Source organism: Crinia signifera, chromosome 2 (genome assembly GCF_055691185.1).
Source record: "Crinia signifera chromosome 2, ASM5569118v1, whole genome shotgun sequence".
Lineage (NCBI taxonomy): Eukaryota > Metazoa > Chordata > Amphibia > Anura > Myobatrachidae > Crinia > Crinia signifera.
This window is the reverse complement of record NC_139218.1, coordinates 329,448,829-329,467,073: the sequence shown is the minus strand read 5'-3', so window position 1 is coordinate 329,467,073 and position 18,245 is coordinate 329,448,829. Positions and strand designations below refer to the sequence as shown.

The 18,245-nt window shown below is 44.5% G+C and overlaps 1 protein-coding gene across 1 annotated transcript in view; it reads right to left on the bottom strand.

Annotated features, from left to right (window-relative positions):
* Window positions 1-18,245, bottom strand: part of ARHGEF25 (Rho guanine nucleotide exchange factor 25) — a 285,560-nt gene that overhangs the window by 213,011 nt on the left and 54,304 nt on the right. Inside the window, exon 2 of the mRNA XM_083169398.1 lies at window positions 12,076-12,307. Within this exon, the coding sequence (XP_083025524.1) occupies window positions 12,076-12,307 (232 nt within the window). The remainder of the gene's footprint in view (window positions 1-12,075; window positions 12,308-18,245) is intronic.

The window sequence follows — 18,245 nt, the reverse complement described above, 5'->3', positions numbered from 1 at the left end:
TGCGGCAGATAAACGTGTAGCCCCAATCTGCATGGGTTCGTCACAAGCAACCTCCGAGGTTTCCCCCAGTGATGATGAGGGAAATATCCCGGAGTCCCTTTCCCTCTGGCGTTCCCGGAACCTCCGATCTACCTTGATGGCTAATTCCATAATTTCATCAAGGGAGGTCGGGGTAGGGTAGTGAACCAATGCATCTTTTAACGTTTCAGATAGACCAATGCGAAACTGGCTACGGAGTGCTGGATCATTCCAACCCGAATCAATGGCCCACCTCCTAAATTGGGTACAATAAGCCTCTGCATTACTCTGACCCTGCCGTAGTGCCCTCAGGTTGGCTTCGGCTGAGGCAGCACGGTCTGGGTCGTCGTAAAGCAACCCCATGGCAGAAAAAAAAGCATTCACAGAGGTAAGGGCCTCGGACCCTGCGGGAAGGCCGAAAGCCCAGGTCTGTGGGTCCCCTTGTAACAGGGAGATAACCATTCCCACACGCTGGGATTCTAAGCCGGAGGAGGCCGGGCGGAGTTTGAAGTAAAGTTTACATGACTCCCTAAAGTTAAAACACTGGGAACGCTCCCCGGAAAACCGGTCCGGGAGACTCAACTTGGGTTCGGGGTTTCTGGATGAGGATAAGACCCCTTGCACCCGTTCCTCTTGTGAGTTCACCCGGAGGGTCAATTTCTGGAGCTCTTGAGTCAGGGGATGCATCTGCCCCGCCAAAGCGTGACTAGCGGCTTGCTGGGCCGGATCCTTGACAGCTGACTGAAAGCTGGGTGAAGTATGGGCCGGCTATAATGTTAGGGACAGGGAGATCTCGCCAACCCTAACTCCGTTGTCACCCCTTGGAGTTGGCGGATGCGTGCTAAGCTAACCTTCACCAATAATAGCCGCGTTCGTGGGAGCCCGTTAGTCAGGCTCCCACCCCGATGCCACCTGGTCTTACTAGTGACAACGCAGCCGCCAAGGCCAGGGGTAAACAAGGGGAAATCTACCTAACAACAAGGAGGCGAGAACCACCCTGCCCTATGGAGGGGGGTGCCAGTGGATAGCACCCAAAGCTGGAACCCGCTGTGCTAAATGCTGTTGGCAACGGGTAAGACAATATACCGTAGCCAAGCTGACAGGTATAACAATACACGAGGTGCACCCAAATGCTTAACAGGTGTAACAATACACAGTATGCTGACACAATAAGTACTGCTGACGGGTGTAACAATACACTATAGGCTGACACAATAAGTACGGCTGACGGGTGTAACAATACACTATATGCTGACACAATAAATCAATGATAAGTAAGGAGACAAAGGATGGGAATCTCCCAACTTATCTGAACACTGAGGGATCAGCAGGCAGACACAGACAAGGATCCTGGAGGCTGCCAGGAACAGGTACTGGAAACAGGAGCCAAGTGTTGAACAGGAGCCTGGAACCGGAAACACTCTGGACGCCAAATCTAGAGCTATAGCCGGCGTCTGAGTGCCCCGGCAATCCAGTTTAAATAGCGCGCCAAGCGCTACCCTGACGCTGCGTGCGGCGTCCTGTACACCCCTTCCTCCCTGCGGCCGCCAGGCGTCCCCCGTCGCCTTGGCAACCGCTGCGGCAGGGGAGGAAGAGGTTGTATGCCGGCAGCCTGACGCCCGCCCTCGTCCGCCGGAAGCTCCCGGCTGATGACGCGGCGGCGTCGAGGTAACCCGGCAACCGCCAGGACGGCTTTAGAGGAGACTGCCGGGCAAGCGGAGGCGCTGCCCGTGCAGCTCCTAACACCACATCCCTTTTTTTGGAAAGCGCCAAAGTTTATCCCATTAAAGGGCGCCAAAATCTATATTTGCTTCCCAAAAAATGTAATCTTGGGCTGGCCCTGATTGCATGCTACATCTGATATCAGTTCATCTGGACTGTGTTGTTGCCAACAAGCCAGGAACAGTTTGTTAATTTTGTAAAAGTGCTGAGAAGCACTCAGCAATACGACAGGCTGACAAGAACCTCGGCCTTCTCCAGTAGTGCCCAGCCACTTTGTAGCGGCACAGAAACTGTAGGCAAAATTGTGATTCAATTTCACACCATGGTCACATTACCACATGCACTTGCGTCCACCTACTGCACCCTTAATCCTCTGCCACCACCGTGTCAACCAATTACAAAGCCCTACTGTCATTTTGTTCTGCCACTGGGTGTAACTGTATTAAAACAAGACAAACAACAAAGCTTAAATCTAAAAAGCACATCCACAAAGAACCTCAGGCACATGGGGATGATGCAGCGGCGGGACGGAGTGCTAAAACACAAACAACAGGATAACAAAATGATCTCAAGTGCAAACAAAGGGTAAAACAATCTCCATAGCTTTATGCATATCACTAATACTGACAATGTTCTCTCTGTCACATACACTGCTAATACTGTAATATTTGTTGCAGATTCTTACTACAGTATGAAGGACATTAGCGTCTGTTACAACAAAGTGGAACATGCCCATAAGATAATTAGTAGCATATGTCCGTAAAAATAAAGGCAGCTCTGAGAGGCAGTGGCATACTGGAAGTGTTACCACACTTGGTATCAATAATAAATATGATTCTTATTTATTTCATTGGACCAGCACCCAGAGCAGCAATTAGTGGGTGCTACAGCTTGCTAATTGGTGTGAAGAGATATCAGCAGATGAATAAGTAACAATGAATAAAAACTAGAATACTGTAAAACAAAATGAGGTTAACCTGTGCGAAGGAACAGTGTATCTTGTAGATTCTGATAATATTCTGAGGGGTGCTTTGTAAATGCATATAAAGGTACCCATACACGGTCCGTTAAACGGATCCGTTCGGGTCTTAATTAGCATGCATCGTATCGGATCGCATGCCTAGTGCATGCCTAGTGCATGCAATGCGATCCGATACGATGTTTAGCTAGTACAAAAAGTATGTGCAGCACATACTTTTTGTACCGTACTATCCGATGCGCGGGAGCGCGCATCGCATAGTACAAAACGGACGGTCCGGGAACGGACCGTCTATGGGCTCCTTTAGAACTACAATCTACTTATGAACGAGACATAATTCAAAACCTGGAGCACATTGGGCAACCAATACTAAATGTAGACTAGAGGCTGAGCACTGTTATGGGGAATAAGAAGAGCTGATCAGACAGTACCACATACTTCAGTCATCCAATCACACTCTCAAATACTTCCAACTTCAGCATAGTCCTTCAGCATAGACTATTTACATGAGTCTACTCGATTAGCACATTATGGGGCAGAGGCATTAAGGGGCCCATTTATCAACTAATATTTGCGGCTAAATCCCAGAAAACACCCGTTTTCGGGGGTTAACCGCAAATATTAAGTATCCCCTTAATGTATCACAGGGGACCGCAGCAGGAATCTCCGATCCCTGCTGCGATCCCCCCCTGCAGCGCTGCCGGCCGCATCCCCCATAGGTTTCTATGGGGCATGCGAAGCTGCCCGATGTATCAACATCGGGCAGCCCGGCATCGCACCCCTGGGCTATCGCCATTCTGATATGGCGATAGCCCATTGTAGCCTATGGCTACACATCGCACTGCCGAGCGGGGCAGTGCAGTCACAGGGGTCGGCGGGGGTCAGCGCATGACCGCGCATGCGCAGACCCCCCAGCTTTCGGAGCCCTGTCCCTGCGCACAACAGGTAATACATTCCAGTGATATGATCGCATTTTACAATGCGATCCTGGACGGTAATATTCCGCTCAGATTGCATTGTAAATGCGATCTTGATACATGTGCCCCTAAGCCCGGTGAAGAGATAGGGTCAGATGCATATCTGCACTTAACACTAGTTAACTGTGGGGATTACATTTTTTCAGATGTACTAACAGTGCACCTAATGTGCTCTAGGGACAGCCAGCCGAGTAACGCTCTGTGGGGCTGTCCCTGCAATCCCCCCACTCCAGCAATTAGCGGGCGGGGTGATGTATTAACAGCCACCAAGGCGTTAAATTGCCCCTGCCGCTTCACCAGCCTAGGGCTAGCGTTGTCCTATCCCAACAGCAGGGACAACGCTAGCCCTGCTGCTGGGCTATCCCTGCCCCGTCAACCCTTTCTTTCATGTCTGCATCTTCTTGGTCTACCTTGAAAATACTTGTTATGTTTTTTTATACTAAATGTATATTTTATATAATTTGTATTGATGACTGTATTGTGCTGCAGAGTTCTTCACATTACAAATAAATGTTGATGATATTCTTGAGCATCATATGACTGGGTAAATACTAATAGCACTGACATACATACCTCTGCTACTGCTATCGTATTACTGGGCATTCATGCTGGCTTATAATTGGTTAATTACTGCTGGCATATAACGCAGTGGCAAAACAAACCTATAGTGGCTGCCATTGCCAAGAAGCCTGAAGGTTTATAGGCCGAATGCCCAGCGTATTCACAGCCTACTGTATCAGTGTTTTGGAACCATTATATCACGTGCTCGATGATTCCATGTAAAGCTATTGCTCTATCATTGTCTTCTGAATCCCATTGTCGCATACCTCCCAACATGACCCCATCCAGGAGGGACACAATGCTCTGTTCCTGGACTTCCCTCTTAATGTATCATTGTCATCACCTGTTTCACACAGGTTAATTGATAAGAAAGGTGCTTCAACACAGGTGAACGCAATTATAAATTAAGTGAGAAGTCCAGAAATAGAGCAATGTGTCCCTTCTGGGGAGGGTCATGTTGGGAGGTATGTTGTCGCACTGAGGAAAGCAACCAGGGGCCAAGTAGCACATCTGTTTTAACTACTACTATAAGGAGCAGAAAGGGGAATGGCTAAAAAGGAATGGGGAGCGGAATTAATAATAAGCAGGGTGAGGGATAGTTTTGTAAACATATAGACCATTTATTATGCTATATTTAACAGTATTTGTTGCTATTCTTCGGCCTCTCCTGTCTGAACCCTTCAGAATGCTATTCTGAAGCCTACAAAGCTCTAGCTAAGTTACTGATATGACTACTACTGCTTTCTGCTGGCATGTTACATACCATCCAACATGACCCATTCCGTTAAGTACAAAATTCTCTGGTCATCGATTTTGTTGCTTGCTGTCACCTGTGTTTAAACACAGTTCTCAACAATCAACTAGTTCAACACAGGTGACAGCAATCAGACAGTAAGAGGGAGGTCCAGGAGCAGAACATTTTGTACCTACTGGAATGAGTCATGTTGGAAGGTATGATGTTACTGCACAGTACCTACAACCTGTGTAAAATTGCATAGTTATACAGAATACTAGTGGGTATTACTCTAGAATATACTAGAAACCTACTGTAAACATACAACTACTGCTGGGACATAGATTAAACAATTTTACACTTTGCTTTAGATGCAGGAGGACTTGAATCAAACCTGGCTATAATGTATATTCTGAAATATAACTATATCTTATAGAATATATATATATATATATATATATATATATATGTTTTAATAAGCATAAGAAGGTCCATATGAGTAGTACAGTAACAAGTGTAAAGTCCTTTACAAAAGCTAGTTTTCAGAGCATTATGCAGAGTCTGCTAACGCCTGAAAGCGTAAAAGTTTATTTTCATGTGCAGATTGCAGAGCGCTGCCACCAACACAATTGGGGGTAATTTTCTACAGGGCAGGAGTTCTTAACACAGCTGTTACATATATAAATCCTATTCATCTCAATGAGCATGACATCCGGGACAGCTTGTTATGAGCTATGAAACCTTTGTGTGTTGCTGCCTGTATTTTGTTTGTATTGTGCAGCCTACAGAAACGCCATGGATGTGTCAATACACAGGAGAAAATGATGTCTGTCCATTAGCTGGTATTTCAGCCTGCAACAAAACAACAGTCATTTTCCAATTATTGAAATGGTAATATGGTATTACTGTCTTGAGAGGACTTAATACATAGCACATGCCTATCAAGACAACAATAACAAGCAATTTATCTCAGCAGACGAGCTACAGTACAAGTATGATTCACATCTGAGTATTAGTGGAAAGGCTTCCATGATTTGTGTCCTTTGTTAAATTCAAATGTGACTTATGCTAATTATATTTTGGAACAAGTCAATCTCTAAAAAGGTTTAAAAGGTTTAAATAGCATACCTCCCAACTGTCCCAATTACAATGGGACAGTTTAGCTATTTGGAGACTCTCCCGCTGTCCCTCCGGCAGGTGGCAATGTCCCGTGGGCAGGGGGGTCAGTTGGGGGATCTGGCGATCATTGCTACCCTCTAGAGCAGCCGGTGGTTGTTAAACAGATGCCGTATGCATGCGCTTGGCATCTCTACATTGCCGGGAGGGAGGTGAGGGCTTCCCAGCACCTCCGGCAGCACTGGGCATGCACCAAATTGCCGATAACGGGGTCTCGGCGCAAGGCCACGCCCTATAATAGAGGCCACGTCCACTTGGCAGCTGGTCCCAATTAAGAAATAAAGAAAGTTGGGTGGCATGTATTAGCAGTGGATACCTGAATTCTATCAATTTGGCCCCTATTTTTGTAAATTAAAAAAAAAAATACAAAGGATCGCGAAAAACTTTGGACCCATTATTGCCCCTGTCACTCTTTCTGTCACCCACTTTCTTTCCCTGTCACTCTCTGCCTTTCCTGCCTCTCCCGGTCACCTTCTGCCTCTCCCTGTCACCCAGTGCCATGTTGCATATTGTGTACTTGGGTCTGGGCGGAGGAGGGGGGTGCAAATTATATTTTTGCACTTGGGCCAACCACTCACAAGTTCCATCACTGCTTGGACCTATGTATTTTCGTGGCACTTTTTACAGAAAAATGGCACTTATCATAGATTTAGTTTTGCCTGCCTGAGGCAGCTGAAACCAAATTCCCCAAAAGTCACCTGTACAGGTGTAAAGAAATCCCGAAAACATGGTTTTCTTGGGATGTTTGAGGATCATATACAGCTCAATGCAAAGCGCAAAAATTTTGAATATTCTGTTATTATTCCCAATCATAGTCCATATGGATAAATTATGAAAAAGAAATATATATATATATATATATATATCTTTTTTTTTTTTAATTAGTCTTAAGGAGCCCATAGACGCTCCGTTTTTGCCGGCTCCGTTCTGTACTATGCGATGCGCGCTCTTGCGCATCACATAGTACGGTACAAAAAGTATGTGCTGCACATACTTTTTGTACTAGGTACACATCGTATCGGATCGCAGTGCATGCACAATGCATGCACAAGGGATGCGATCCGATACGATGTGTACTTTAAAAGTACAGAATGGACCGCAAAAACGGACCCTGTATGGGGGGCATTATTGTGGTCACATTCTCTCATGCACCCTGTTTTAACCTATATTTCAAAGCTTATGTTAACCACTTCCCTAGATGATTAGTGACAGGTGTGTTGGTAACTGCTCACCTATAAAAGCATAGTCTGCTGTGAGCTTTAGACCAGATAGCATGCCTGGAATCAAACATTGATGTGATAGCTATGTGTATTGTAGCCATTTTGAGCAATAGTGTTAGGACCTGCAGAAAAGTGGGGTCCCGTGAAGGGGGCTGCAGGCTTAAATGCATTGATCAATTCATGAACCAAATCACCACTATTTATTAATATCAGTTAATTTAGTGAGTGCAGAGCCCCTACAATTTATATATATATATATATATATATATATATATATATATATATATATATATATATATATATATATATGCAATGTTCATTGAATATTCACCAGTAATATACTTCTAGCATTTTACAGCGATTGTATGTCACACTCACCACCCACATTTTTAATTGATACTATGAAATGTATTTGTTCTTTGTTGATGTGAATGCATTAGGCAGTTATGCACTGATCATTTCGGTGTAGAACACCAGGAAAAATAACAGGAGAACATCAGTGCAAATCATTTAGCACAGCAATCAAATAATAACAACAAAACCAGAACATATTTCTCACCAGCAGGAGGCAGGCACGCTGTGCACTGAGAGGTATAGCAGCAAAACAAATCATTGCAAAATGTATCCCAGAATTTACATAAAGGATTCCAAAACAAGTAACAAAGGGGAATACTTCACATGGCAGTGATATCATTTCTTCTTAGCAGTTCGAAGCAATGTAATGACTTAATAATGACAATTACAACTCTCTAAACTGTATTTGTGTGTAAAAAAAAAGGGAGACTGAATCTCAATGCTGGTACTGGAATGATTTCCATAATCAATACAATATATATTGAATGTGTAATGAGGAAAATCCAGTTTCCTGGTAGAGTACAAACACAATGAAATGATCTCATCTATCTCGGAAATCTTGGGACATATCCAGGCAGAGAATATACTGTAGTACACGGTGCACAACACTAATCACAATCATTACCCCGCAGCTAAGAATTGTATTGAAAAAACTGCGCAACTGCGTTTGCTATAACATCGGGTATATTTTAGGCAAAAACTTAATAAACTATGGCTTTTAGGGCTTATTTTACTGTGACTAGATGCTCAGCTAAATACAGGACAGAAGCCAAGAAGAAGCCTGTTAGATCGTCCAGGATCTCATGTCACATTTTGCCCAAGCTAAACATGTAGCCAGTTAAATATACACAGTATGGAAGTCTATTTAAAAAATGTATCTGTCTACACAGTTTAGGCAGTTTTATAGAAGTAGATGAAATGGTTAACAGCAGTGTAGTGAAAAGGATAGCAACATAGAGAGCAGCCATCAGGGAGGGGCTGCGGGGATTCCAGTCACAGACAGAAAGGGGTATGGATCATTAGGTCACCAGCATTATGGTAGACAAGCATTAGGTCGACATGAGTTAATGTCGACATGCAGGAAGGTAGACGTGACTTTAGGTCGACAGGGTCATTAGGGCGACATAGGTAAGGTCGACAGGGTCATTAGGTCGACATGGGTAAGGTCGGCAGGTTCATTAGGTCGACATGGGTAAGGTCGACAGGGTCATTAGGTCGACATGGGTAAGGTCGATAATGAAAAAGTAGATTTTTTTTCTAAAAGCGTAATGCCAACACAGTCCACATAAACACTAAAACATAGCACCACCTCCCATCGTATGGCTCGCTGCGCTCGTCATGCTTCTCGCTACACTCGGCACACTATTTTATTCTCCCGACATGCCCTAGGGCATGAAATGCCTCTTGTCGGCACATTTTTGCTAAATAACAGTAAAAAACTCATGTTGACCTAATGACCCTGTCGACCTAACCCATGTTGACCTTAAGTCATGTCTACCTTAAGTCATGACGACCTAAATGCATGTCGACCTAATGGTGTCGACCTAATGCTTGTCTACCATCATGCTGGTGACCCAATGACCATATCCCAGAGAAAGGGGAACCAGGGCTAGAGTTTATAAAGTATAATTTGGGTACTTGTTTCCTAGCACGGCCACACCGATTAGCATCGGGGTGGTCGTGTCGGAAAAATCGCGTTGGTCGCATCGCATGCGACCAACGTGATTTTTACATTGAATCAAATGTGAATAGGGTCCCTGGGACCCTATTTTACATTGGATTAAATGTAAAATATTCCCCAGACCCCCAATTTTACCCCCTCAACGCCACCCCATGATTTAAGCCAACCCGAAGCGTGGCAAGCGGCGGCGGTGCGCGTCCTCCGACCTTTTCATACCCCTACTATCCACGTCGGCGTGGAGTTGAGAATGTAAAGCGTGGTGAGCGCAGCGAGCCCCGCGAGGGGACGCGTATAATTTCACAGGTATACGCGTCCCCTCGCGGGGCGCGCTGCGCTCGCCACGCTTCGGGTTGGCGTCAATCGTGGGGTGACGACGGGCCCATATACAATGTGAAATGGGTCATATTGGCCCATTTCACATTGTTTCCTATGTGAGATGGACTTAATCAAGTCCATCTCATCTTGTGCCATTATAATGGCACAAGACCGACACGATGCTCCCGATTTCAATGTTAAAAATAATTTAACATTGAAGCCTATGGCAAAATCGCGGGCATCGCGTCGGTCGCGTCGGGGACCATGTTAATGCACGCGACCGACGCGATGCCCCCGATTTTGCCTTTGCCGGCAAAATGGACCTGATTTCAAAGGAAATCGGGTCCATCGCGGGCATCGTGTACCTTAACTTTAAGGTACACGATGCCCACGATTGTGGCCGTTCTAGGAAACAAGTACCATAATTTGTCACACACAAGTTCACATATTCCATGAAGCAATGTAGAGGTTGAGTAGTGCGACCAGTGTTGCAGACACCGAAAGTCTCACCAGGCATTCCAGTTTTTAAAGAAAGGGAAGGGGGGTCCTTCCTATTTTGTTAGTCCCGGGACCCACAATTTCTGATGGCAACATAACAACACATTGCTAAACGAATCCAACAATTGACATAGAGATTTGCAAAGCAAGTAATAAAGGGGAACACTTAATATTGCAATGCAGAGATATCGGGTGAGATTTAATAGGATGAGAGATCCAGAAAGTGAGAGATTTGAGAAGCAATCTCCAGGTTTTTTTAAAGCAGCAATCATTTACACTGCAAAACCAGTTTGAAGTGTAAATGATTGCCGCTTTAAAAAAAACTGGAGATTTCTTCCCAAATCTCTCACTTTCTGAATCTCTCATCCTATTAAATCTCACCCATCATTTCTTCTAATGCTAGGAACACAACAGAATGATCATGATTGTGAGCAGATCGTGAGACAATCATACGATGGTCGCACGATCTGTTGGAGCACACGATCTGCATACGATCCAATCACGAGCTGCACCGAGTTGAAGGGATCTTTTACAAATCCTGACTGCAGCAGGTAGGATCTCCAAAAACGAGCCAACGACCAGCGGGGACCCGCATCGAATCGGATCTAAAATATGCCAAAATTTACATACAATCGGTCGAAATTGCATCGAAATTGGGGGAATTGAGGCCAAATCGTTCTGGTGTGTACCCAGCATTACACACAAGGCAGAAAGATTATTTTATAAAAGTGCCCACTTAAAAGTTACTTACAGACAAAATAATGACAATTACAAAACCACAGCTTGCTGTCCAATCTATGGCAAGATAACCAAGCCCCTGATGTGATCAGCAATAATTCACCAATTAAACCCAACATCTGCATTGAGAGATATTAGGCAAGGAGATACATTAATGACCTAATACAATGGCCCTTATTCAATGCGGCCGGTGAGGGGGTTAAATGGCGGGGATCGCATAAAACAAGCGATCCTTGCTGTTTAACCCCCGCGCCGGCTGCTCTCTGTATTCAACTTTCCGGGGGAATCCTCGCCGTCAGAGGAGAGCGAGGATTCCGCCAAACAGCGAGGTATGCAGCTAATGCAGGGAGCCCGCTGTATTTAGCCGCGAGTGTCGCTGTTTCAGCAGCCCAATACGCCGATTCCCCCTCGCTACAAAAACGGAGCGAAGGGGAATTGGCGAATGCAGGGGGCCAGTTGAATACTTATAGGGCGAGCTGGGATAGAGAGCAGGCAGCACTGCTAGCTGTCACAGCTCTCCCCGCGCATTAAATACTTCCCAATATCTCCTCGCCTCTCCATCACAAATATATATACCACCCAAAATGTCTGGCTTTTTAGCTGCATCTGACACAGGTGGCCTTGAATCTGTAAAGGGTACAATGAAATCTCAAGATGAACAAGGCATTCTGGAGCATAACATACTAACTGCCCAGTGCCAGAAAGCTCTATATCAGTGGCAGTTTAAGGGTCCTCCAAAAGGGTAATGACCCAAAACCCAGCTAATAGTAAATGGATGAGAACAAAATATTGGGCTATTCTGAAGTGGACTTCTGTGGTCTAGAACGGGCTGCAGTCTGGAGAAGGGTAGTTTGCCTAGGAAGAGTGAGCCACTACCCGCTGTCAGACAGAAGTCTCACAATGCCATTCTAATTTTTTATTATTCAAAGCATTCTGTCAAAAGTCAAAGGCTAAGTTCTTTTTAATATTTAATAAATAATGATAAATGCCTTATGTCACATTTCATGTTAGTGAAAATCAAGGTACCAACAAATTTGGTGTGGGTGGGTGTGTGTATGTCCGTGTGTGTGTCAGAACTTAACTCTAGAATTCATGTAAAGTACCTGCTTCTGATTCTGACATATGGCGAATGTTTTCTGCAAACCATGAACGGAAGTCAGACAGACGCCGTGTTCTCCCAATGATGGGACATGTGCTTTCAGCAGGTGATGGCTGACTCCCAGCTGTATCTGACAACACATTGTTTTGTCCTTCTTCCACATCAAGGGTACCCGGCTCCTCCATATTCTCCTCATTACTGCTGTGCTCTGGTGCAGAAGAGTCCTCTGAGCAAGTCTGTGCAGAAAAAGGCAGAAAATGGGAATATTTAATTTATACACATTTAATAACACCACAAACAGTTGGACCAGATAGTACAGGTGTCACCATTCCAGTGTCACACTAAAATGCTGGCTCCTCCTTCAGTGACTGGTAGCCAGCGAGTCAATGTGACATTATCATTTAGTGCCAGAGGTGTAACTCTGGGAGGCAATGGAGTCATCAGCCGCCGGGCTCCTGCTCTCAAGGGGGCACCTCTCCTCCCCTGCAAGTTTGAATCAGTTAATTGAAAGCTGTCTATATCGCTTCTATGGCTGACTCCCCCTCCTCGCAGGATAATAGATGCCAGTCTCTTTATTTTAAAACATAAAATATATATAACATACATACATACATACATGCATGCACATGTGTGTGTTTGTGTGTGTGTGTGTGCCTACGGGCAACTGGGACGAACTTACGCCACTGTTTAGTGCCCAGCTTCTGTCACTGTGGATAAGCAGGCAGTACAGTAGAGTCTCTAGGGGCAGCCTTGCACCTCTGGGAATGCTGTTAATGCTCCCAGAGTGATGAAAACAGGGGCATGCGGCATGCTGCAAGGCCGTGGTCCCTTACAGCAAAGCCACTGGCCCTTTTTGGGCGCTGGCTGGGCAGTAGAGAGCCTGGCTGAGCCCAGGAAGTTTCACGGGGCATGGTCTAATCGCAGGAGGTGTGGTCATGCACCCTTAGGAAAAAATACAGAAAAAATTGCACTTTTAGCACCTCCCTATCCACACTGCAGCCCAGCACACAGCAGCATGTGCGGTATTGAGAAGAGCTGCTGCCAGATAACTGGGCCTCGCTGGGCCCATCCATGAAACCTGGGCCCTGGTCATTAGTTCCCCCTAACCCCTATTCTCTTGGAACTACTAGGTGCTAGTACTATTTGGTGCACTGCATGTCCCTGACCAATGACACCACTGCCAGACAAGGGGAGTGTGGGGCTGCACCTGGGTGTCAACCACCAAATACCAGCTACTGCTCAGTGACAGGAGCCAGGTGCTGCACTACAACATTACATGCGGCACCCAGCTCCTATCACAGTGTGGGAGCTGGCACTGCAGCCACAGCATTCTACAAAAACAGCCTCTGTATCCAGTGCTGTCTTTCCCATTGGGCTTAATGCGCAAGGGCCCAAGGATTCTGGGGACCCATCCCAATGGGGAAGATGGCACTGCAGTGGTGGGTGGTGGGCAGCCGGGTCCGGGCAGCAGTGGCTGGAAGCTTGTAGCACTGTGCTATTTGCTGGGCGGAGGGCGGGAAGCTAATTTTGAAAAGACTGGGCAGACGCTGATTGGCTGAATTCTCTCAGCCAATCAGCATCTGGACAGTCTTTTCAAAATAAGCAGCGCTTCCCATCCCGCCACTCGGCAAATAGCGCTACAGGCTCCCAGCCGTTGTTGCCCGGAACCCCCCTACACACAGTGATGTGTAGCAGTGTGTGTTGAGCATTCTGTCAGTTCCAGTGTTCCAGTGAGAAACACGAAACACTGCTGATTAGGAGATTTATGGTCCCTGCTCATTCTTTATTCTACAGGCGATAACGCTGTGCTATCGCTGGCCCCTATATACACATCGATAGGGTAATTTTCTAACTGATCTCATTAGATCACTTAAGCCCTGTACACATGGGGGAGATATATTGCTCAGCAATATATTGCTGAGCAATATATTGCTCAGTGTCTCCTTTTCATCAGCGACCAGAGATGGTCGCTGATGAGAAGGAACCTCTGCCGGGGGAGCCGCAGAGGTAATCAGCTGGTCGCAGGAGCAAGCTCCTCCGACCAGCGGTTAGAATGGGGATTAAAACGAAAGCGCGCACCCGGCGATTTATCGCCGGGGCACACTCCCATCACTGGCAATATGGTCGCCAGCGACTATATTTCCAGCGATTTCAGCCCCTATCGCCTCTGTGTGTACACAACTTTAGAAAATGGCTAAAAATGGCTATGTGTGTAGGCCCCATTACATAGCCAATTCTGGTTGATGGCATATTGACCTTCTCCAGCTGATGATACTTAAATCATTAACACAAAAATTATATTTTTTTAAGTTGTAGACATCTATGTAGACATCTATTTATATTAATTACTTAATGATATTTCTGTTTAGACTACAACAGGAACAAAGGGTACCAATTGATTTTTAATGAAGAAAGCAATAGATTTTTGTATTTAATTTAATTGGTATTTGAGCTTGTTTATTGTTACATTTTCACCATGTTGCACAAGCACAGTAGTGACTGCTCTTTCAGTTGATCACAAAGTTTGTGATAGGAGACCTACACTGCAGACCCACTTCCCTCTTTATATAATAAAAAGACACAGCTGGTTATAAACTTGCCCAGATAGTATATCTGTTAAGCCCTGTACACATGCATCGATTTTTTCCAGATTTTCAATTCGATTTTGCTTATAGAAGCAAAATCGAATCAAATCCTAAACGAAATCGAATGTTTTTTGTGTCACTTTCGATCTACATTCGATTCCGTTTTCACAAAATCGAACAGAAAAATCTACTGTGCAGCCAAGAAAATATTGAATTTGATCTAGTAAATCGAATGTGTACAATGTACCGTGAATGTATATCGAATTCGATATCGAATTTAATATCTAATGCAAAAATACAGATCTATTGCCAAATCGAATGGAACGATCTAATGCCAGATCTAATAGAAAATCGAATCCAACATCAAATCAAAAGCAAATTGATGTGTGTGTACAGGGCTTAAGACTACTGCACTAATCAGGAAATTGTCCCAAAATAAATAAAACTTAAATTTTACAGGAAATGCATTCTTCCATTGATGTACTGTATGTACCGCTTATCATACAGAATGGTCATCAGGGAGCAAACCGGGTGCCAGTCGGGATCCCGACAGTCCTTTTCCCCTACGTCGGGATCCTGTCACATCACACTGAGCGATTTTCACATTATCGCTCCTCATACACGCCAGGCAAAAACATCCAGTGACCATCCTTGTGGATGGTCAGTGCAGACGCCATTGATGGTTGCCATCGATGACGAGTCTGCACCCAGCCATCAATAGTAGTAAACTACTTGATAGATAACTATCGATAGTTTTAGCTATCCATGGTCATACATTATATATGATTGAATGGACCATGGGCCAATCGATACCTGGGGGCGGGACTTCCGGATGTTTGGGGCAGAGCTATGCTCCGTGTCCCGGCACCTTGAGAAAAAAAAAACCCATCTGGTTATCCCACATCGATGGCAAAAGTATTCAACATCGGCCATAAGCCATCAATGATTTTAAATCATCGATGGTCGATGGCCATCCCTAATTTGCACCTTAACATAAGATTAACTATGACACAATAAATTTACCTTAACCCCTTACCGCCGCAGCCTGTTTTTGCCTTCCTGACAGAGCCCTTTTTTTCAAATCTGACGTGTATCACTTTATGTGGGGATAACTTTTTTTTGCTTTTACTTATCCCAGTGATTTTGAGATTGTTTTCTCGTGACACATTGTACTTCAAGTTATTGGTAAATTTTGGTCGATACAGTCTGTGTTTTTTTGTGAAAAATACCAAAATGTCGTAAAAAAAATGAAAATTTAGCAATTTGCAAAATGTTAAATTTTCTGCTTGTGAGACAAATAATCATACCACTCAAAATAGTTAATAACTAACAAAGACGATATGTCTACTTTATGTTGCCATCATTATTTCAACCTCCTTTTAATTTTTTTGGACACTAGGAGGCTTAAAATATGAATAGCAAATTCTCAAATTTTCAAGAAAATTTCAAACACTGATTTTTTTAGGGACCAGTTCAGTTCTGATGTGACTTTGAGGGACATTTTTATGTGACACCCCCATAAATGATGCCATTTCAAAAACTGCACCCCTCACAGTATTCAAAACAGCATTTTGGAAGTTTGTTAACCCTTTAGGTGTTTCACAGGAATTAAAACAAAGTGTAGGTGAAATTTCAAAATTTCATTTTTTTTTGCAGATTTTCAATTTTAATACTTTTTTCTAAGGAACACAGTAGATTTTACTAGAGAAATGTGACTAAAAATTGATTCCCCCAATTCTTTTGTTTTCATAAATATCCTATATGTGGCCCTAGTGTGCACGTTGACCAAACCACAGGCTTCATAATAGAAGGAGCACCTACTTGATTTTGGAGCCTCCTTTTTATGAGATTATTTTTTAGGCACCATGTAGGTTTCTAGGCACCATAAGATGCTAAAAGTTAGGAACCCCCCCCACAAGTGACCCCATTTTGCAAACTACACCCCTCAGGGAATTCATCTAGGGGTATAGTGTACATTTCAAACCCCAAGGGGTTTCACCAATTTTGGTACAACTGGGCTGTGAAAATGAAAAATTACATTTTTTTACACAAAAATGCAGTTCTGGCTCAAAATTTTTCATTTTCACAAGGAATGAAGGAGACAAAGCACCCCAAAATCTGTGCCGCAATTTCTCCCGAGTACGGCAATGCCTCATATGTGACCAAAAAATACCATTTGGGTGACCAAAAAATACCATTTGGGTGACCAAAAAATACCATTTGGGTGCATGGCAGGACTCAGAAGGGAAGGAGTGATATTTGGATTTTGCAGCACAGATTCTGGTGGAATGAATGGTGGGTGCTATGTCGCATTAGCAAGACCCCCGAAGCACCTATACAGTGGAACCCCCCCACAAGTGACCCCATTTTGCAAACTACACCCCTCAGGGAATTCATCTAGGGGTATAGTGTACATTTCAAACCCCCAGGGGTTTCACCAATTTTGGTACAACTGGGCTGTGAAAATGAAAAATTACATTTTTTTACACAAAAATGCAGTTCTGGCTCAAAATTTTTCATTTTCACAAGGAATGAAGGAGACAAAGCACCCCAAAATCTGTGCCGCAATTTCTCCCGAGTACGGCAATGCCTCATATGTGACCAAAAAAGACCATTTGGGTGCATGGCAGGACTCAGAAGGGAAGGAGTGATATTTGGATTTTGCAGCACAGATTCTGGTGGAATGAATGGTGGATGCTATGTCGCATTAGCAAGACCCCCGAAGCACCGATACAGTGGAACCCCCCCACAAGTGACCCCATTTTGCAAACTACACCCCTCAGGGAATTCATCTAGGGGTATAGTGTACATTTCAAACCCCCAGGGGTTTCACCAATTTGGTACAACTGGGCTGTGAAAATGAAAAATTTAATTTTTTTACACAAAAATGCAGTTCTGGCTCAAAATTTTTCATTTTCACAAGGAATGAAGGAGACAAAGCACCCCAAAATCTGTGCCGCAATTTCTCCCGAGTACGGCAATGCCTCATATGTGACCAAAAAATACCATTTGGGTGCATGGCAGGACTCAGAAGGGAAGGAGTGATATTTGGATTTTGCAGCACAGATTCTGGTGGAATGAATGGTGGGTGCTATGTCGCATTAGCAAGACCCCCGAAGCACCTATACAGTGGAACCCCCCCACAAGTGACCCCATTTTGCAAACTACACCCCTCAGGGAATTCATCTAGGGGTATAGTGTACATTTCAAACCCCCAGGGGTTTCACCAATTTTGGTACAACTGGGCTGTGAAAATGAAAAATTACATTTTTTTACACAAAAATGCAGTTCTGGCTCAAAATTTTTCATTTTCACAAGGAATGAAGGAGACAAAGCACCCCAAAATCTGTGCCGCAATTTCTCCCGAGTACGGCAATGCCTCATATGTGACCAAAAAATACCATTTGGGTGCATGGCAGGACTCAGAAGGGAAGGAGTGATATTTGGATTTTGCAGCACAGATTCTGGTGGAATGAATGGTGGATGCTATGTCGCATTAGCAAGACCCCCGAAGCACCGATACAGTGGAACCCCCCCACAAGTGACCCCATTTTGCAAACTACACCCCTCAGGGAATTCATCTAGGGGT